At 38.3% G+C, this 23,094-nt stretch overlaps 1 protein-coding gene across 1 annotated transcript; it reads left to right on the top strand.

Annotated features, from left to right (window-relative positions):
* The first annotated feature begins 359 nt into the window (after positions 1-359).
* Positions 360-22,166, top strand: SLC13A1 (solute carrier family 13 member 1). Its single transcript, XM_066318571.1, has 14 exons — positions 360-529; positions 1,310-1,446; positions 5,264-5,451; positions 6,211-6,268; positions 6,358-6,424; positions 6,911-7,071; positions 9,628-9,747; positions 10,969-11,067; positions 11,157-11,258; positions 17,002-17,105; positions 18,023-18,132; positions 18,783-18,944; positions 21,130-21,267; positions 21,371-22,166. Exons 1-14 carry the CDS (start codon positions 365-367, stop codon positions 21,512-21,514), a joined length of 1,755 nt encoding a protein of 584 aa, XP_066174668.1. The 5' UTR covers positions 360-364; the 3' UTR covers positions 21,515-22,166.
* Positions 22,167-23,094: the final 928 nt, after the last annotated feature.

Here is a 23,094-nt window from a genome sequence, read left to right as displayed (position 1 = left end):
CCAATTATTGACTGTGGGTATTCCTGGAGCCTTAAAGGTTTGCTTACAGAGGCAGAATGCTTTTGATTTGTAGGAACTCAGAGCCTGGGAATGCTCTGGAATGACCTAGATGATTAATTGTCCTTGAAGGAATAGGCAACTGACTTTTTTTCCCAACTTTCCTGAGTGATAGAATTTAAATAGTCTGACTATTTCCTAGAAGAAAAAAAACCCTCTCTACACTTATTTTACTGACTGTGTTTCACTTCTCAGCAGGATTGTCAACAGTACACAATAAATACCCTAAGTTGGTCCTTTGACTCATACTTTTTCCACATGTGGGGAATCTCTGTACTTTTGAATTTTGATTTTTTTTTCCCCCTGGATGATCATGTTTTTACTGATGCCTTTTATATTCCAGGAAGCAGAATGTGCATACACATTGTTTGTAATTGCCATCTTTTGGCTCACAGAAGCTTTGCCACTGGCTGTTTCAGCTTTGCTCCCTGCCTTTATGTTCCCATTGTTTGGTATAATGGCATCCAAGGAGGTAACCTTGCTTTTTCTCTTTTTTTATACAGTGCATATCAGGAATCAAAACTCCAAACAATGAAAGACATCATTTTATAAATTTGTCAGGCATATCCATGTATTTGCTGAGTGTCAATCACAATAGTTCTGCCTCAAGACTTGCTTACATGCTTTTGTCTTCAGGACTTGTTCACATTTCTTTAATCATTTGAATTGCTTTAATGTTTTCTTCTAGATAGCCACTCAGTGCTTAGATGCCAGCTGATGGGAAAATGCTAGATAGTTATAAAATATCCTTAATATCACAGAGGCAAAATGTCACAATAATGACCTCATGTGCAAACTGCTGAGTATACACCTTTGTGTCAAAGAGATGGAATCACAGATAATCATAATCTAAGACATAATCATCCTTAAAGTTGTTATTTTACCTGTTGGATAGATAAAAAGTAACAAAACCAACATTTAATTGCTGATTTAGTATGTATGAAAATGTGACTGATGATTTTAGGTTGTTCTGTCCTAAGCGTTATTTTTATTTTGTTTTAACCATATGCACTTCAATGCATTTATTCTTGAATCATTTAGTTAAAGGAATTTAACAGTTCCAATGAACTTAACGTTTAATTTTAAGCAAAAAAAAAAAAAAGTATCTTTATTTATTTCATAATATATTCTGACTGATTTTTTTTCATTAAAGTGATATTACCAAATGCTAAAAGAAATTCACCATTTGATTTTTTTAAAAAATTATTTGTTTTCCTCTTTGTTTTTTTTTTGCTTTTTAATTTTGTTTCAGGTAGCATCTGCTTATTTTAAAGACTTTCACCTGCTGCTGATTGGAGTCATTTGTTTGGCAACGTCAATAGAAAAATGGAATCTGCACAAAAGAGTGGCTTTAAAAATGGTGATGCTGGTGGGTGTCAACCCTGCATGGTATGTGCTAAACCATGTCTTGAAGGACAATAATACTTACGGAAAGCTATGTATTTCAGAAATAATTAATTGCCTACTGCTTTTTTTTCCACAGTAGAAATCCAGCCTTTCCTTTCTACTCAAGCAAAGTAGATATTTAAATTGATAGGAGAGGTTTGTAGGTGACACTTTAATATTTTACTGAAATCCTAATTGAAAGTTCTCTGCAGTTCTTCGGTTCATAATAAGGATCTTTCTGAACAAAAAGTGTGATTAGCTTGCAAATAATATAGGGATCTTATTTCTTGATGGTCTTTGGAACGTTCCCACCCCATGCCTACAACATAAAATCTGTTCTATGCTGAAGGTTTTTTATTTATTTCAATATTGTTTTCAAAATTCTGGACATTCCTAAAAATACAAAAGGAGTTCAAATACACAGTGAGGGGGAAAAACATCATAAAACTAAGCAGGTGGTGGGGAAGGAAAAGCACATGAACATAATGTCTTCACTTGGGCTGTTTTCCTTTGTCTACATAGGAAAAAAAAAAAATCAGAGGTAGACACTTCCTCAGCTGGATGAGGTGACAATGGAAAAGAAATCACACTCTCTGCTTACTCACTATCAACATCTTAGGGAGTGAAAAATCTTTCTTCTTGCTTTACAAACTTGTAGAAAAGGTTTAGGCTGGCAGAGGTATCTGTCAGTGTAGCAGGAAGATCTGTGGAGCAGGTTTAGCTTCCCAGAACACATCATGCTCATGACTCCTTGCCAGGATGCAGAAAGGAAGCAAATGCTCAGAAAACCAGAAACCCGAGTCCAAAAAATAAGATAAGGTGCATCTTAAGTGATTTAACTAATAACATTTCATAGGATTGTTGGATTATTTCTATTCCTCAGCAATTTGACTGATCTTATTTTAAATATCACGTGTATTTTGATTTAGTTCAGCCTCTTTTGACAGCTGGTTTCTTTCTCTTTGGAAAAAAATCTTCCTCTGATTCTTGTTCTATTGCCTCCCGTTATCTTAAAGCTCTACTCTTGTGCTATGCAGGTTTAGTTATTTCAACTTCTCTTTTGAGCACTCCTAAACTCATCTTTTAGCTGAAATGTTGAAAGGGAGGACACGAGGGGATGGTGTGCTGTGCTAACATTGCTGGGGAACTTGCTGTGACCAGCCAAACCTGAAGCCAGCCCCTGGGGATACCTAAAACAGCTCCAGGAAGTTGTAACCCTGAGGAAGCATCATTTATATCCATCACAAGTCCTGATGATGACAAATAGATGATCAAATGACAAAAGGATTTGTGAAGGAGAGGGTGTGCCCTCCTCTCAGCATCTGCTGCTGCCAGCTGTGCCCAGGGCAGGCAGGGCACTGCTGCCTCCTCAGCTGCTCCCTGGCACAGACCCTGGGCAGCCTCAGCCAGCCCAGGGCACAGATACCACTGCACCCTGCTTTAGAGGTCGTAAAGGGTGCAGCAGCAAAGGTAAAATAGCAAGAGACTTCTGGATTCTGCACTGGATATTCTCCCAGAGAAACTGATGTGTATCAGAAATACGTGGCCAGCAGGATCAGGATAGGGGTAGGCTCCCAGTACTCAACACTGGTGGGGCTGTACCTCAAATCTTGTGTTCACTTCAGTATAGACATTGAGAGGCTGGTGCAAGTCCAGAGAAGGACAATGAAGCTCATGAAGGGTCTGAAGCATGAGTCTTATGAGGATGCCGGGGTTGCTTAATCTGGAGAAAACGCATCTCTGAGGTGACCTTATCACTCTCCATAACTCCCTGAAAGAGGCTGTAGCCTCTTCTCCCAGGTGAAAAGTGAAAGGACAAGGATGGCTTCAAGTCTGGCCAGAGGAGGATTCAATTGGATAACAGGAAAAACTTCCTCAGTGAATGGTTGATCAGGCATTGGAAATGGATATTGAGTCATCAGCCCCAGAGGTATTTGAAGATGTGGCACCTAAGGACATAGTTTAGTGGTGGACTTGACAGTGTTACGTTTGTGGTTGGATTGATGATGTTAGGGATTTTTCACAGCCCAGATTATTCTAGGATCCTGTAAAGGCTTTCTGTCATTTGAGCTATGCAGTAAAGTCTGATGATCAGCAGAGAAAGGTGAATATGTGTATGCAACCTGCAAGGACTAGAAAGAGTAATAAAATACAAATTTTATTTGCACTACAAAGTAAAGAGTGACCTTATAGCTGGATATAATGTGTAATATTAAGATTTGCATAAGATTCCATGAGTAATATTTTTTTTAACAATGCCACGGGGAAAATAATTCAGAAAACTGGGGATAAACAGGATAGGATACATTTTATTATTTTGCAATCACTTTTAGAGTCCCTCAGGAGAGCCCCACCACGTTGTGCCAAATGGTCATCTGACCATCCATTATACCTGACCATCAATCCACCAAATGCTGGAAGTTTATGATTAATAATTTTGAAATTCATTAGGGAATGTCTACATTTGTTTTTATCTTTAAATTCCCTTGCAAGTTATAAAAAAAACGGCATCTTTTCTACAGTGGGAAAATTCATATTCAGTGTATTTATTCTGACCCATATTTTCTGCATAAGAAACAATTCTTCTTCAACTCCTGTCTGAGGACCTAACCAAAAACTGCCTAAAATAATGGGTTTTACACTAAGGATGACAATTTTTGTTGGGCCAGGTCTGTGATTTTCTGGTCTATAGATCATTTGACCACTATACAATTAAAAGTGCACAGGGAAAGACAAGGTTCCCCTACTGAGAAAAAATCCAGCTTGAAACATTTTTGTTATTACCTGAAATGAAAGGCCATGAGAGATATTTTGGTGGTATTTTTACATCATTAAATAATAGTTTACATGATTTTTATACAATTTCTATATTTTCTTCATGTACTAAGCAAAACTGACATTTTTTTTGTGAAGCTTCTTGATGAAGTCTGGGCAAAGAACTTTTTAAATTGCAGAGATGTCTTCTGAGAGAAGCACCACCATCTCTCCACTAAGTTCTCTTGCTGTGGTGATGTATGGCAGGTGTTAAGGTAATGTCACTGACAGCACCTTGGAACAGGCAGTCAGGAGGACTGTTCACATTTACAACTCCAAGAAATGCATTAAAAACAACATTGTGACCTGTGTTCTAAATTTACAACCCGACTCCACCACATATGACACGGAATGTTTGATTTTTCAGTCATTAATGCAATTTTATGGCATTACTATTTGTAGTGAACTTAGAAAACGCTGAGCCAAGAACAGATTAACGAATTCTAATGACCTTCCCTTTCCCATTAATATTGAAAATGACAATTATTGAAGCCCAGATAACGCCTACAGTTGTCTTGGTGCTCTTAATAAGAACTAAGTTTTGTACCACTTAGTGAATTTTTAATATTTCTTCCTAAAACAACTTAACTGGTATATCTAGAGGACTAAACAGCCTAAGTGATAACTCCATGGTTTTGACCTAGGCTGCACAATATTAATAACAGTATGCATTTAGCTACTGCAGTATTTATAATGCAGTATAGGCATTTTAACTTCCATTTGAATTTGTGACATGCATGATGCTCTTTCTTCAAACACGGTTTGAATGCAGTATAATTGTGTAAATAAATATTATTGCTTCTTCTTCACTTTATAACATATTTGAGCCTCTAAAATATGATCATTTCAGTGTCTTAGATCAAGGCAATTTTAATTCAAAAATGTCTTCAGAATTACAAGTTTTAAATTTTCAGCGTTTCAACGTTCCTGTTGATGAAGTTCTCTATTTATATTAAACAGAGTGATGATAGGAGGTGTTACTGTAGACTTTTCTCTCCTATTCCAGGCTTATGCTGGGTTTCATGGTTAGCTGTGCCTTCTTGTCGATGTGGCTCAGCAACACCTCTGCTGCTGCCATGGTGATGCCAATTGTAGAAGCTGTAGCTCAGCAGATCACCAGAGCACAGGCAGAAGCTGATGAGCTGGAGATGTCCTGCTCCAATGGCTCCATCAACCCTGCCCTGGAGCTGGACGGTAGGAACACACTGCAGCTCTGCCCTGGCCACCCTCCCTGGGTAGAAATGGGCACAGTCAAATGGCCAGAGAGGGGCTGGCATCATCCCCTGCTCCACTGGGACAGTTCCCTTGGAGTGCTGTGATTGTTCACTGTGCGAGCTCTCTCATGATCACAAGGATGAATTAGAACAGAGCAGGTGGAGAAGGTGGTAGTTGGATGGGAGGAGGGGAGAAGGGAAGGGAGGAGAGGAAAGGAGAAGGGAAGGGATGAGAGAAGGGGAGAAAGGAAGGGATGAGAGGAAAGGAGAAGGGAAGGGATGAGAGGAGGGGAGAAGGGAAGGGATGAGAGGAAAGGAGAAGGGAAGCTTATCAGCTTCTCTTATCAGCCTTATAAGATGGCTGGAAAAAAAATATGACTCCAGGCTGCAGATACACTAAGGCTTAAATGTTAGCACAAGAAAGGAGCTTTTTCAGCTGTAGGATAATGTTGGAAGAACAACTGAATCTGAGCTGATTTCCTACACAGTTGGATTGTAAATTAGAAATATTTCTCCTCGTTAGAAGATTCAGATTGCAAGGAACAGGAGTCATGAAGGAGTAGGGCATAAATCAACTGTTTCTGAGATTTTGAAACATTTCTGAGATTTGAAACATTTCTGTTTCAAATGTACTGATGGGATGATGTGAAGTGAGTGCATGGGATGAGACATGCTGATGGAACCTTTCCAGTTTAACTCTCTTAAATGCTTTTCTGTCTTTTGCATCACTGTCTCACAGAAAATATAGGAGAATATGAAAACCCAGATTGGAAAGAGAAAGAAAAACCAGTTAATGGGTAATTATTATTAATTTAGTAAATTCTGTTCTAAAAATTCATCTAAATAGACTCTCTCTTTGTTATAATACATGCCTTTGTTTTTCCAGATACAACAACAATGTGGGTAGTACTGTATGCACAGTTGAAAAGGAAAATGAAAAAGGAAATGAACAGGTACTTAAAGTATCTTTTTTATTTCGCAGTGAAATTTATTTTTAACCTAAATCTCACTTCTATGCTGCACCTAAAATGGCACAGGCTGCAATGAAGCTGGCTACACGTGAATAAGAAATATACCTGTAGTCACACACGTGTACACACTTTTCTTGTGTAGCTATTTCATTGCTGGTTTTGTCCTCCCATTCAAGTTCAAGCAACCTGAGTAAAACTCTGTATATCAGGTGTGTGCATATGTATCAATCCATACAGAGGCAGTTCTGTAAAGACTAAGATCAGGGAAAGGACTTCAGGATTTAATTTATCTCCTTTTCCTTTACATGAATAATTGCATTACCAGTGTAAATGTGAAGCAAATCACACTGCAGACAATCATATTGCCAGTAAATTGTCTGGCTTTTCTGAGATACCCTCAAGTTCTATTTCTGTGCCTGATGATGAGCCCTTCTTCTACATTAATTGGTGTATGTACTTTCTAAGCAGAACCTACCACCTGCTGAAGCAGAGAGAAAAAGCAGAAAGGACAAAAACAGTGGGGTTTTCAAAGTGATGTGCTTATGTGTGGCTTATTCTGCAACCATTGGAGGACTGACCACAATCACAGGAACTTCGACTAATCTGATTTTTGCTGAGCACTTCAATTCGTAAGAGACTATATATAATATATTGTTTGTATTCCTCTTAGCCCAGAATTTTAATTTTGATTCTTGAGCTCTCATACGGCTCCCCTAAAGACACGTTAGAATAGAAACTTTGCCCTTTGATTTGATATTATTTGATTCCATTGCTTTTCTTAATTATTAGGAGATAAAAAAGAAATTACATGTTTCTATTTGCCTTACATGGGAAAGGTCTAGAAGCGATCTGCCAACACATGCAACAAGATGACCTTTGTTTGATTAATTAGTTCTTTATTACTTGGGTAGATTTTTCTGAGAAGGAAAGCAATACTTAGCATGAATAGCACATGCACTATCTAAAGATATGTTTAATTTCTAAGTACAGCAGGAAATAAGTTCAGTCTGCTTAGCAAAGAGCAACAGGAAACTTTCAAGAGGACAAGCACTGTCGAAATGAGAAATCTGGGTCCATTAAACAACAAAAAAGCAAGTAATTTCAAGGCAGTCTGAAACTTTGCACTCAGTGTGTTCAGGTTTTCCAAATAATTTTTTAATATTCATTTTCTTATCCATGTAGAGCTGCTTTGAAAAGAAAACTGGCAAATTTCATTCCAAACCCCTTGAAATTCAATGGTTTTTCCTGATCATTTTTTTCTTCTGAAAATTGCCCTTGTCAGAAATACTCCTATTCCAATTTTAAAATAAAACGAAATAAAGAAAAATTCTTTTTTTGCCCCATCCACTGTTTTGTATTGCACACTAAAAAATTGTTGAAGACCAGTTATTGATAGCACTTGTAGTTTTTGCCTGCAAAGAGTTTATTGATATTGACACTAAATCATTGTAGAAAGAGGATTATTAAAACCAATCACACTTGTTTATTTTCCAGAAGAAATAGGTCTAGAAAATAAATCAGTGTGCCCTGTCCATCCTTGCTTCAGGCAAGACCTGTAGTAGGTAATCCAACAATAGCAGATCTATGTAATAGATTGCTTTTAAAAAAAAACATTTAAATTTATTATTGATTCTACCTGAGGAATATTTGCTCTGGAGATAAAGAATACCTAACTTCAATATTCAGATAATTAGAAATACTTACACAAATATTAATCCCTGTACAAATTTATTGTAAAACCTGACCACAATAAACTAACATTTTGTAATGGCATCAACTCTTTAGTATAAAGCTTTTAAGAGTTTTTTTTTTTGTTGCTCAATAAGAAATTATTGCACATATTTCAAGAAAGATCATGAACACTTTAGCAAATGATGAAATGTTAGATCATTACTATGCTGATGTCAGTTCTTTCTTATCTTTGGAATTTTTACATTCAAAAATTGATGTGGCTAACCATGTAATAAAAGCTGCATGACCATGTAATCTATAAATTACATAACAGCTCAATGCTTTATATTTTCTGTATTATTAGATTGAGAGTTTCATTGTCACATCATTACATACAGTTGCTACCTAGAGCAGCACCTCAAAAAAAAAAAAGAGCAGGTATTTAGGTTTGGTCCCTGCTAGCTCTTTATTTGCAGTATATATCAGAATCATAGTAAATGTAGATCAAGTCTAAAATTTACACAATACTTGAGAAAGCATTTATAATACACGCTTACAACTCCAAAACCCAAATCATCAAAATTATTTTCCTTCTATCAAGATGTGAAGTAAAAAAGACTTGGCTAATAATTGGAAATAGTCATTAGGATGCCCTCTGTCTGGTCATTTTTTTCCCTTCCATCTGATTTTTGTGTCAAGAAGGAATGCTGCTCAAGGAGACTTGAATTTTCTCACTTCTAGCATTAAAAGCTCTCTCAGTAGAGATGGAGGAGCTCAGAGAAAGAGTAACTTCTGTTCACAAAGTAAATTGGAAAACAGGCTGGTTTTGCTCTGCCTTTTTGCCTATCTGGCATCAATCAAATTCATTAATCAATTGCAATTGCATTAATCAATTGCAAAGCCCTTCTTAAATGCACATGGAAGGGAGATCTCTGCTCGAACGACCCACATTTACAAAGGGTAGATTGAGAGAGCCTCAAAGAGACAAGGTGATTGGAGACACCATCCACCTGGCCAATGAAAATTTATGGAAATTACTACCAATAATTTTGATTTTAATCAGTTTTTACTCACTTATGGAAGTCTAAACAATCCAAGTTTCAATGTCGCTTCTACTGTTGTCTTCTACATTCATTGGAGCTTTTTCATTTGAGCATAATTTCTTGTGCTAAAGTCTCTAAACACTCCTTTCTTTCTGGTTTTTGTAGTCCTAACAGCCCTTAGGCTGTGCATGGCCCTCCCTTGCTTACTGAACTCACTTTAGACACATCTCAGTCAGTGTCAGACCTGCTGCTTATCCATGGCTCAAACAACTGGCACAGCTGGTTCCTGGAGTGGTCAAGATGACCAGAAATGGGATGGGAGGGTGAGGCAAGAGGATACCAAAGGCCACTTCATGCTGATGTCTGCTGCCAGCCACTGTCCTTCAGCTGTGCTTTCTGGCAATTCTCACAAGACTTCATTCCTTTGCAAAGGTGAACTAATTTTTTTAATTTTTTTTTCCTTTCATGCAGACGTTACCCAGGTTGCCAGTGCATCAATTTTGGATCCTGGTTTATCCTTTCCATCCCCATTGCAGTTGTTATTCTGGTGCTCTCCTGGGTCTGGCTCCAGTGGCTTTTCCTTGGGTTTGAGTAAGTGAATGGTATAATCAGTAAAACTTTGAGTAAGTGAATGGTATAATCAGTAAAACTAAAGGTTATTGATATAAAAGATAATTTGTACCAAGAATAAATATTGCATTTTAGTTTAATAGGCTCAATAGGAGGAAAATGCAGCAACAGTGATTTTGTGACCTGGATTAGTATGGCTTAATCTCTCAATGGGAGAGATTTTATTTTCTAAAATAAGGATCCTGGACAATTCAGCCCAGCGTGAAAAGTCCATTTGACAAATGGGTGTACTCACTCCTTTATAATTTACACACACCATCATAAATCAGCGCATGTGTGCAGGACAGAAGAATACCGAAATCATATACAATTTGTCAACTGAAAGAGTCATAGGAATACACCTTTATTGGAGCGAGGCATTGGTTTGAATACTTGAGCAATGTCTGTTACAAACTGGATGACTGTATTTGTAAAAGTGAGGGAAGAAACTTCTGCTTTTCCTAAATTTATATTTGGTGGTGGTGTGGTGGGTTTCTCTTTCTCCACAGAGCTTGGGCTTTTATGGTTTTGGAGAGGACAATACTTCCTTTGGGATGATTCTTCAAAGCCTTTTTCTCCATGAGTTCATTAACATCTGGAGAGATAGGTGGGACACCAATCTCCCAAAATTACATGGCCACTTACAGTGCATGACATGAAAAGTGAGACTAGTTTTAAGCAGACAGACTCATCCCATGCTCATTACTCTAGAAATGTGAACATTTATAGTTTAATTTTCTTGTTTTGATAATGTTCTTTTGGACATTGTGTAAGAGTCTTTCCAAGAATGAAAACTCGGCTTGTAGCAAACACTCTGCTGATCAATATATAAGCCACACACGTGATAAAAGAATTTCATTCAAAAAGAAAGTGACACAAAACCAGAGATTTAAAGAGAATCTCATTAAAGAGAGTTATATATTTGGGTTTTTCAATTAGTTTACATGATTAAAGTTTCATTCCTCCTGGCCAAATGAGCTGGTCAATAACAGGACACATTTTGTTGCTGCCTCTGTCAATCTCCCACTGGACATTGTGAATTCCAATTTGCTCAGTTTGGTGTGTGATAACTAAATGGGAGATACTGCATTGTAAAGTGACAATTTCACATTTGTCAAGTGCTATTGGAAACTGGGATGGCTGGACACTTCTTTCTGTATATACTACTAACTCATCATTCAATATTGCGACTTTACATTCCAGTTTTAAAAACATGTTCAAGTGTGGCAAGAAGAAAACAGCCAGAGAAGAGGCTTCATCACAGGTGATTCGGGAGGAGTACAAGAAACTTGGACCAATTAGGTATTTCAAACTATAAATCTGCAAACAAGAGCAGGTAAATCCAAGTGTCAATTCGGGAAAATTTATAATTCATTCTACTTCTGCTATAGCTACCCAGAAACTGTTACACTTGTCCTGTTCATTCTAATGACCCTCCTGTGGTTCACCAGAGATCCTGGCTTCATCCCAGGATGGTCTTCACTTTTCCCAAAGTAAGTGATCTCTTTTGATAAACCAACAAGAACTGTACTGTGCCTTAACTACACACCTTCTTTTCTTACCAATTAAAAAAAAAAATTAAAATACTTTCCGTATTTCAGAAATACGCAAGGCCAAACTTTTTTTTGTTGCAAACCTTTGTAGTGTATACAGAAGATAAACTCCAGCAACTTCATGTATTTATGTGAGCAATAGCTGAAATGTGTTATATCTGTTCTAGGATAAAATAAAGTGCCTCCTAAGAGGGATTATTACTAGTGTGGTGAGAGAAAACGGATAATAATTGATTCCACAGTAGCCCACTTCCTCATCAAATGTGAAATTTAAAGGATAAATATGGTTAGAATTTTTTGATCTGCTGCCCTTAGTGACAGCACATTTATATGCATTCAGGCCAACATCCCCTGCTTTGACTGCAATTATTGATAGAAATTACTGTCCATTCATACATTATTTCCTTAAAGTCATAGTTCAACTAAATGCCAAAGAGTCGAGAAATATTGTATTTTCTTTTTGCTTCCTGCTGCAACTTCTCCAGGATCACCTGGATTTCTTTCCCTAAGCAATCAGTCAGTTTACAGGATCTTTTATGACTGTGATATCTTCTTTTCTCTTGCTGTAATTACTGTAATTTCAGTTCTTTTCTGTGGCAAAGTTTCAAGTTTTGCTCTGGAGTGTTGGGAAGTGGTTGCAGGATTCTTTAGGTCCTTATGGATTTAACATTTATCCCCAGCTATCCCAAAGGCCAGTTCTAGACTAGGTAAATTCCCATTTTGTTTTCCTGTGTGCTTGTGATGAATGACATGTGAACACACATACATCATGCTTTCTCTCTGTTTAATTATATTTATTTACATATTATAGATATTATAAAATATAATTATAAATTATATACAATATATTATATACAATATAGATTATATTGTATATATATTATGAATTGTATATATAATTTATAATATATAAATTATAATTATAAATATCTCTTTTTCTTCTGTCTTTAAATATATTTCCATCATACTTTCAATATACTTCCAAGTGCTCTCCCAGAAAGTCTGGGAGGGGATGTCACAAGGAATAATAGTAGCACTTCAAAGATTTCAAGTGTAACACAAAATTCTTTTGTGCAAAAAATACCATTAAAAAGCGAATTAAAATAGTTTTTAAATTATTATTTACTTTCAATCATCAGAAGAAATTGAAAAAGAACGTTTGTTTTTCCCTTATGACAACAGCAGAGCTGATTGTCACTGTCTCATATGGAACACTGAAAGGGTTTTGGAGTGGTGACCTAATTAAACAATCAGCTAGCTAAGCAATCAGGCTGGGTTGGCTTCTCTTCCTGCTTCCTCCTAACACCCAGTCCTCACCCAGAATTGTTTAAAGAGCTACACATTAAACTGAAAAACAGGCACTGCAAACAACCTTTCAAATATGGGACTTATGGTTCAAATGACTTTTTTCCATCCAGAGAGGAACGTATTCCTATTTGAAGCTGGTTATCATTGTCTGAGGATTTTGTTCATTGGTAGAAAAAAACCAGAACATTCTCGAAAATGAGCAGGTTCTGCACAGGGATGTTACTTTGTGGGTGGTCTCCAATGTCCTTGGAAGGAACTGCAAGCATGTGTCACATCACATTAGGCCAAATTCTGCTGTAATTTGGGTGAGCCAACTTGAAGGGAAACAAAGCCTTCCTTAAGCACTTTAAGAGGAAAAAAAAAAGCATCTCTTACTATTCATTCCCTGACTATTTATAGCAAGCTTTAATTTATCTATCAATTATATTTACGGGCATAAAACCAGTAAATTAGGTTAATACTTTCTAAGCAACAAAATCTTCTCAGTTAAAATACACGAGTGGGGCATGGGGTCAGCACAGGTTCAGCTGGGAGCAAGGCATATATTTAGAAATAAAACCCAAACCAAACAAGAGCAACAACAAAGAAATGGGAGAACCCCCTCAGATGTCAACAGCTGCATTTCTGTCACTGTGATGTCCAAGAGGCTTGTAGCAGTGCACTGAACTGCAGGTCACATCTCTTACACACTCCTTCCCTAAAGCCCTTGCAGATAAAATCGCTCAGTGTTTTGCATTTAAGTACAGAGATAAGGATGTGCAAAACTTCTTGAAGTTTTATGGTACAGGAAACAATTAGAAGGAAATATTCTCCACCCTTAAAGGAATCTGATAGTACTTGCTTTCCACAGGGTTTTATCCCACAGTCTCAAGGAGATGTTAGGGAAATTCTGCCACCTGTAAAGAGCTTTTTATGAAAAGCCACAGTGTCACACCTAGACTAGTGAGTGGGTCCTGTTGGGTGGGAATTGCACCACCCTCAGGGTCTTAAACCAGCTGTCTGATCCTTTATTCTAACATGCTGGAATCAAGACAGTTACATGGCTCTATGTGCTAAACCCAGTAGGAGTTTATTTTATCAGAACCTGAATAAAAGAAACCAGGCCTGATGTTAGGGTGGTAAAGCCCAGGTTCCTCAGATTCTGGAGTTTGCTAATTTCCTTGATAGTCATATCTGTTGTCAAACTAAAAAAGACAAACTAGCATTGCTTTCTGTCTGAATATAGCTCCCAGCTATCTATTTTTTCTTTCTCAGTTGGATTAAAAAACTCTTCTATGCTTTAAAAATATATGTATCTTGTGATTATACCACCCTATAACCTATTGCTTGACAAACTAAACGAAACTCTTAAATCTTTGTTTCAAACAAAATTTCCCATAACTCTCATCACCCATGTTCATATTCTCAGAATATGTGCATCCTCACATTACTGAATATCCCTTTGATATGCAGATATTTTTGATATCCTAGCAGAAATACCACTATTTAATAATGTTACCTTCATTCTTTTTAAGAGTTACTTTTTGTACTGTTAGCAAATTTTTAATCCACCTTTTTGCTGTGGCAGTATTGAGCGGAGCCCATTATTTCCAGCTTTATCAGATGCCTTTCAAAAACACATTACCTCTACCAGGATGTTTTAATAAATATGGTGTAACCCTACAGGGAGCAGCACAGGGTAAAAATGCCTGTTTCCTCCCCATCTGTTGACAGCACAGGGTCACACACGATTTCTGCTACAGCAGTTTCCTTCTGTGTCTGGTCTGATTCCAGGCTGTAGGATATTAGCTTCAATTAGAGGAATTCCAGGTTGGCCTTTGGCCTTTGTGTTTATGAGCCTCGGAAGAAACAGAAAGTTCAACACTGAGCTGCAGCTGGTTACAGCTGATGTAGGCTTCCCTCACTCCTCCTCAGATTATTGCCAGAATGCACTGTGTATTTTCTTTATGATTTATTGCTTTCTTCTAATACAAGACCACTATGTATTTTTGTCCACAGCCATGTTCTCTACAGTGATCTCAGTTGGAGTCATTGTGAGATCTCCTGAATCAACATTTTTGCTTCCTTATAGCCCAATCAGATTTGCAGTCTTATAAGCAGGTAGATGTTGTACGTGCAGCTGTATTACAACTTGGATTAATAGGCTTTAAACAACATTTATCTCAAAATTTGACAGTGATTGAAAAGCTTCTGTTTGGAATGGCATCACGTGTGTGCCTTCATAATAGTTTGACTGATGGTGGGATGTTCTGTGTGTTCCAAGCAGGTTTTTTTGAGAATAGTATTTTGCATCAGGAATATTAAGTCTGTGAGTAAAAAAGTTACACTCCTGAGTTCAGCTAGAGTTAGTGCAAAGTCCTGCACCTGGGGAGGAACAATCCCTGCAGGAAAGGGGCTGCAGGGACACCTTGACAAAGTTTAAAACTTTGACAAAGTTTAAAACTATGTGGGAGGGAGCAAAGAGGAAAGAGTTTGGCTCAGTGACAGGATGAGAGACAATGGGCAAAAAATGAACCTTACAGGATCCCTCCTGAACATTAGGAATTTTTTATTTCCTTGAGAGGATGACCCAGAGAGACTTTGGATTTTCTATCCTTGGAGATATTAAAGAACTGTCTGAACATAGTCCTGAGCTGCTGGCTCTGAGTGACTCTGCCTGAGAGGAGGGGCTTGGACCAGACAACATCCTGAGGCCCCTTTCAAACCCAACCATTATATGAAAATTGAGCTGCCTAGAGGAAAGTGACAGCATGGACTGTTTCTGTGTCTAGATCTCATTTTCCTTCAAAACTTCCAGCAAGTCTTAAAAGAATGTTGGATAGGATCCAAGAGGAAGAGATTTTGGCTCTCCAGATCTGGTGCATCTGGTCCTAGGCTAAAGATGATGTACAGGCAGAACCTCCTGCCTTTAGAAACCATACAAATATAGTAATTTTTCTTTTCAAAATGTATTTGCTATGCAGGCAGACACTAGGAAGTTGGAGAATTACTTCAACTTCTGTGGCATCTTCTTTGTGACAAGTTAGTGTTATCTAACATTATGCTGGTTTTGATGTAAATCAGCTATGCATATTAAGGTTTTTGTTTCTATTTCACCTAACAAAGCAAAGGGATACATCAGAATAGATATTTGTAGCATATAACCGAGAGAATTTTCTTTTCCTGTCAGTGAAAAGCTTTGGTTCAGTACAAAACATTAAGCTGCTGGGAAGATTGGATAAGAAGTTATTATTGGACCTACTGTAGCTGAATATTTAGAAAGCATATGGTCTGAGGCTGAGAGAACAAATATATTGGTGTATCGGCACAGAAAATCTTACAGAAAAACTTAGAGAAAATAGAAAAGAAAAATAACAAGGTTAAGAAAATGTTTGCTTGGCTTTCTTCAGTAAAATTTCTATTCATTTTAATGACCATCTAGACTGACATAAGACACACTGGGATATGTCACCAGCTAACATTGCACAGCAGGCTTGGATGTGTTCAAAGCTCAGCTTTGCACCTTGCCTGATCTTGGGGCTACTCTTTACAAGTTAGGAGGATATTGAAGCAGTTTAAGAAACAGTAGTGCAAACAGTTGATAGGCACTGGAAATGACCAAAGCAAACATGACCCTTGTGACTGTGACCCTGGTGATAACAGCCAGAGGAGGAGGATGATAAAGCTCTGCTGCCTTTCCTCAGCTACAAGAGCATTGCCCTTTGGGTATGCACTGTGCTCTTTAAGCCTCTTAAACTGATGCTATTGCAGAGCATATTAAAATTATTTATTTTATCATTAAACTGTGAAAACTAGTTATTTAAGCATCAGCTGCTCATGAATATTCCCCTCTCCCAGCTTATTTCTGTGTGGAAAAATAACATATACTTACTCAAGATGTTTATTTATGAATTTGTAGGGCCTGCACCATAAATTTGTATAGATGTGAGGAGATGACCTTGATTGTCTCCCAAGTGCCACTCTGCCATTTTTTCACTGCCTCTCAACAGGACAGGGGAGAAAATAAGGTCAAAAACTTTGTGGGTCAGGATAAATACAGGGATAACTGATTGCTTATCAGTGACCATTATGGGCAGCCTTGGCATGGGAAAAAATAATTTAACTGCAAATTAAAAATAGAGTTGGAAGTTGAGAAACAAAAGCAAAAACTAAAACACTTTCTCCCCATCCTCTTTTTTTCTGGACTCAACCTTCATTCCTTACTCCTCTACATCTTTCCATCACACCTAGTGGTGCAAGGGATGAGGAATAGAGGGTTTAGTCCAGTCCACAGCAGACTGTGGACTTTTCTGATACTCTATCCTCTTCCTCTCTCCTCCCCTCCTTCTCCTGGCTATATATATTTACATGTTTTTTCTTGTTAACTTTTCCTTAGGTATAAAAGCTATATTACAGATTCAACAGCTGCCTTAGTGATAGGCATCCTGTTCTTTATTATTCCAGCAAAAACATTGACTAAGACATCGAATGGAGAAAACAGTTGAGTATATTTTGATGTCGATTTTGCTACAATAAGGTATCTAAGATGCTACTGTGAATGTTACTTGGTTAGAGAAATGTTGGGAAATACCAATGCTGAAGTCTTAATAGAGGAAAATAAAGCCCTGGGGTGTAAACCATCCCTGGCCTGGAAGTCAGTGTCCACAATTACACTGTGTGAGCAGCAGGAGCTAGTGCTGTGCAGGAAACTGCAGCCCATGGGCACCAATGAAACCAGCTTTCCCCTGACTGCAATGGGCTTTGAAATGGGGCTGCATGGGGCAGGGCTAGGATTGTGTATTGAACATGTTACTGCTTGATCAGGGTACCCTATAAAACCCAAAACTGTACGTTAATTCATTATCATACAATTTTTTCTCTTCAAAATGGAATTTTTCTTTAAATGACACCTCTGGCTTGTCTGCATTCATTTGTGTTATTGAAAACAACGGGATCTAGGGGTTCACAGAGGATGCAAGGTCAGAACCAAAATGAGTCTAAATGAAACAGCATTTGCTCAGCAATCTGTCTGACTAGCACAGTTTTACTGAGTCAATTAAACTCATTGATATCCTACAGCTGCCTTCCAAACAGGGAAGGAGGGGAAAGGGGCCAGTGCTCCACTGGTGGAAACCATCCCAGCTCTGATGTCTCCAAGCTGTGACAATTTTCCCCTGATAAAGATCAGTCCCAGGAAGTGCAGGTTGTTTCTGTCAGAGACTTAGTTCCTGCTATAACAATGAAATTTTGTCTTGAATTAGTCCCAAGTACTTCCTCAGGGAGCTTATTTCAAGAGCTCATCAATATGTTTTTAAATGTTGGTTGGGGGGCTATATTTGTTTTATTTTATTTTATTTTATTTTATTTTATTTTATTTTATTTTATTTTATTTTATTTTATTTTATTTTCTTCTCTAGCTGTTTTTGGTTACAGTCCACTGATCACTTGGAAGGAATTTCAGTCATGCATGCCCTGGGAAATAGCTATTCTTGTTGGAGGAGGGTTTGCACTGGCAGACGGCTGCGAGGTAACACAATTTATAGAAAACACTGAACAAAAAACGTGCATCGGTAGCAATTCAGACATGCAGGGAACTCACAGTTATTCTCTTGCTTTAGCAAGTTATTCTGTAGCGACATTGAAGAGGATAAATGTGACAAATATGCAAGATGTTCAGAAGGCAGGCTTAGAGAAAAAGGAGTTTGCTGTGTCTTCCAAGACTAGGAAGACAGTCAGTGATGACTTCTGTTTCTTATTTAATTTAAATCCGATGGGGCAGGAGTTGTGAAGACACACTGTTTCCAAAACCTTAGAGTTAATGGCACTGAGACAATTCCCATGTGGAGCCCCATGGCTACTCCAGGACTTCAAGCAGCTTTGGATCTAGACACTGGTTATGAAGCCTGATATTCTCATATTACCATGGTGTGATTAAGACTCTTGTAACCATCTCAGAGATGTAAACATAAATAAATGGAATATAGTTTGCATGGGCACCATCAAATTAGAAAAATGGTCATAAAAACATGTGGTAGAATTATGGAAAATATTTCAGATTCTCTCTTTTACCTAAATGTTCAAATTAGCAGATGAGTAAAGTCCTGTCTTATATCATTTTTTAAACTTTCCTTTCCATGACTTGCTAAACACAATCATGTTCTCGCATTCCTTATGCAGGTTTCAAAACTTTCTGAGTGGGTAGCAAATAAATTGACCCCTCTTGGATCATTACCCTTGTGGCTGATTATCCTGATATCCTGCCTTATTGTCACTTCAGTAACAGAAGTAGCCAGCAATCCAGCTACCATTACAATCTTTCTGCCCATATTATCTCCTTTGGTGAGTATAACAAGACTATTTTTAATCAGAATCTCTCATCCATGTAATAATGCAGCTGCTCAAAGAAGCAGTTTTAAAAATATCAGTAAAATACTTCATGCGGGTTTTTTGCTGTTCTGTATTGTGCATTGGATACTTGGTTGCTTTAGGTGTTTCTAACAAGAGATGCTGAAAAATTAGTAAAATTGGATAAAATTTCGTTTCATGATTTAAACCCAGACAGAAATGAAGCCACAGGTAGCCACTCACTCACTCCTGCTACAGTGGATCCAGGACAGAATTAGAAGGGGAAAAGCTGGAGAACTCATGGGTTCAGATGAAGACAATTTAACAGAGAAATTAAAATCCCCGTGTGTAAGCAAAGCAACACAAATAATAAATCCACTGCTTCCCCTGGGCAGGCTGCTGTTCAGCCATCTCCAGGAGAGCAGGGTCCCATCACACAGAACAGTTACTCGAGGTAAGAAATGCCACCACTCCAAAGTCCCCCTGCTTTATATACTGAGCATGATGCCATCTGGAATATCCCCTGGTCAGTTGGGGTCAGCTGTCCTGACTCTCCTACCAATTCCACCCCAGCCTCCATCAGTGTGGCAGTGAGAAAATTAAAAAGGCCTTTGCTCTGTGTAAGTGCTGCTCAGCCTGAAGAAAAACATCCCTAAATTGTCAACACTGTGCTCAGCACAACCCCAAAACATGCAAGCCACTGAGGAAAATTACATCAGAAAACTCCAGTACAGTTCAATGTGTGAAAATTGATGCTGTCGTTACCATTTGTGAACATTTGAAGCTTTTTAAAGGACAATTCTCCTAGGGCTTGTTCAGGACTGCATCTTCAGAAAAAATGTTAACACTGCAGATTGTCACAAAAAGAGAGCTGATAGATGTGCTTTGTATGTAACTCACATTTCTTCTGTGCTTAGATCACTTCTGTTCTTTCTTCCCATCTTTATCAAAACATCTAATTCTTCAAAACTTCCTGATTGTCTTCTAGTCTGTAACTTCTCCTCTTGGCCAGCCTTGATGTATGCTAATGTGTTTTCTCTTTCTTTCAAAGAAATGTTACTCCTCTCTTCACAGAATTAAAGAATCATTTAGGTTGGAAAAGATTTGTGAGATCATCTTGTCCAACCTTTGGCTGATAACTGTTTTGCCAAACAACCATGACACTAAGTGCCCTGTCCAATTGTTTTTTGGACACTTCCAGAGGAGATGACTCCACTACCTCTGTGGAGAGTCCATTCCAATGCTTAACAACCTTTTCACTAAAGAATTTTTTCCTGATGTCCCACCTGAACTTCCCTTGGTGCAGCTTGAGGCCGTTTCCTCTTGTCCAATCACTAGTTGTTTGGGAGAAGAGACTGATCCCCACCACCCTCCTTCCAGGGAGTTGTAGAAAGTGGTGATCCCCTTCAATGCCTTTCCCCAGACTGACCACCCCCAGCCCCTTCAGCTGCTCTTCATAAGGACCTGTGCTCCATTGCCCTCCTCTGGACACACTCCAGCATCTCAATATCCTTCTAGGACTGAGAGGTCCAGAACTGGACAAAACACTCAAAGTGTGACCACAACAGTGCTGAGTACAGGGGGACCGTCACTGCCCTGCTCCTGCTGGCCACACTACTGCTGACACAGGCCAGGGTGGCTTTGGCTTTCTTGGCCACCTGGGCACAGCCAGGGTCGTGTTCAGCTGCTGTTACCAGCACCCCCAGGTCCTTCTCCTCCCAGCATCTTTGCAGCCACTCTGCCCCCAGCCCGTGGTGCTTCCCGCCTTTGTTGTGACCCTAGGGCAGGACCCAGCACTTGGTCTTGTTGAAGCTTTTCCTCCCAGCCTGTCCAGATCCCTCTGCAGAGCCTTCCTACTCTCCTGCTGGGTACTCCCATACAACACTCACAGCCAACGTAGTGTTATTCACAACTCTGCTGGGGGTACATGAGACCCCTTCATCTGGGTCATCAATAATATATTATATACAAATTCAGCTATATCCTCTTTCTTGTAGTGTTTTTGGGTTTTGTTCCTGTGTGATGTTCTTCAAAAATGATTTACTAAAAGAGGTGATTTCTCATTGTTTCATGTGGCAGCTCCATTCACATTTCACTTGAGTTTACAGAGGAAGTTTGTATTTCTGTATTTAATTTGACAAATCCCTTGACAGCTGTACTCTTATTCATTTCTTGGTAGGCTGAAGCCATTCATGTGAACCCACTTTTCATTTTGATACCTGCAACCTTGTGTACTTCCTTTGCATTCCTGCTTCCTGTGGCAAACCCAGCCAATGCCATCGTGTTTTCCTATGGTCATTTAACTATTATGGACATGGTGAGTTTTAAGCAAAAAAGTTGTAAAGGGGATTTTTTGGCACTTAAAATTTTTTATTCGGTGTCTTGATGCATGTTTCTGCTTTCTTTTTCCTCTTCTTTAGGTGAAAGCTGGCTTGGGCATTAACATCATCGGAGTTGCTGTAGTTATGCTTGGAATTATGACGTGGATAGTGCCTATATTTGATCTCTATACTTACCCAAGTTGGGTACCCAACATCCCATCTACGAATGGCACTGGGCTGTAAAAACAAAGCAAAACAAAACAAAAAGTTTCTTTTTTTTTCTCACGTGTGGTGAGTCACTTAAAATGCTTTCAGACACCACAATGATAAGGATCGACATTACTATAAATGCTGTATTTCACAGTCCCAGAGACGGATGATCCAGTCTGAGAGTCTAATCAGGAAGAGTGCTAGACTTTCTAAAGATCACAGTTAGATCAGGTTTCTAATCTAGTTCAGCTAGTCTGAATTTTTATATCTTCATGTTATGAAGGAGAAAAAAAAACATGTGCATAGCCATTATCATTGGCAATTTGCTGCCATTCTCAGGGTAGCAGAATAATGAAATTTAGATTTTATTATTTCAAATACAAATACTTATTATTATTTGGGGGTTGTCAGAGCGCATGTTGGTTTTCTGTTTTTTAGATTCAAACTCTGTTTGAAACAGTGTTGATCACAAGGAAAAGACCAGGGAGGGGACTGTCTTGAACTCATAGTTTACAGACCAGTCAAAAATGCACAAAAAATGGAGAAGAGCGGCATGACCATTTATACAGCACTTTATCTATTAAGCACCTTGTAACCTGGAAGGAAAATGCATACTTAAGCATATGTTTAGCCTAAGTCCTCCCAGGACCTCATTAAAATATGTTGTTGCTTTGTAAAAAAAAAATAAAAATATATATATATTTTTTTTTTTTTCCCTGGATAGACATATGTTGATAGATGTCAGTTGATCTCTACAAACAGAGACTAAATTATCATCACACCTCTCTGCCAAAAGTAGATATAGCCCCTTGAGGGATGGAACCGTGAGACAGAGCTGAAGATTTAACAGTCCATCTGTCAGTCAAGTGCATCTTCACCAGGAAGCTCATGATATCTGCAGGACAGGTGGCAGTTTAAGGTTACTAGATTGTGTTAATATTGTAAGGTTCTAAACACAAAACAGTGCAGTGTGGTCAGAATGTAAGTTGGAGTTCAAAGATATCTTCAAATAATGATGTTCTATTTGGTTGTGACACGTTTTTCACCATAAAGACTATAGCCTTACCTGTTGTGGAGATGATAATTTGAAAAGAGCATGTAATTAATAGTCTGAATGAAAGCTTCATGTATTTAGATTGAGACATCCATATGACAGTACTAAACATCAATCCATCATTTAAAGACAGTGTCCATTTTTCTTAATGACAACAACAACCAAAAAATGCTTTTGGCTTTTGATTAATGGTTTACACGTATTTTTGGTAGTGCATATTTAGAGATGTCAGTCCTGACTTCTGTGATGCCAGAATGCAGTGTATAATGTCGTAGTTTGTTCCCTTTAGCAATTAGTTGCACGTTCAGCTGCCGTGAATTATTAAAGAAGCACTTTTTTCTTAATGAATGGCTTTGTGTGAGTTTTGAAGTATTGGTGTACTGTGGTGAGCCACAGTATTTCTAGTGGAAGGGATCTCAGAAGCATCCAGTCTTGCTCAAAGCAAGATTATTCTGGTCAGACCAGGTTGCTCAGGGATTTGTCTTGTCTTCTTGAAACTCTCCAAGAAGAAACCCAACATGCACAATTTCCTTGACTAATGTTCTCCAGTGCTTTACTG

Source organism: Sylvia atricapilla, chromosome 5 (genome assembly GCF_009819655.1).
Source record: "Sylvia atricapilla isolate bSylAtr1 chromosome 5, bSylAtr1.pri, whole genome shotgun sequence".
Lineage (NCBI taxonomy): Eukaryota > Metazoa > Chordata > Aves > Passeriformes > Sylviidae > Sylvia > Sylvia atricapilla.
The sequence above is the reverse complement of the archived record's forward strand: the minus strand, read 5'-3'. Positions and strand labels throughout refer to the sequence as shown.

Bases quoted from the DNA above. Each gene is read 5' to 3' on its own strand.
- SLC13A1 (XM_066318571.1), top strand. From the start codon at position 365: ATGATCATGTTTTTACTGATGCCTTTTATATTCCAGGAAGCAGAATGT. The intron at 1,447-5,263 runs GTATGTGCTAAA...CTCCTATTCCAG, and splicing joins GTGGGTGTCAACCCTGCATG to GCTTATGCTGGGTTTCATGG. The intron at 5,452-6,210 runs GTAGGAACACAC...ACTGTCTCACAG, and splicing joins CCCTGCCCTGGAGCTGGACG to AAAATATAGGAGAATATGAA.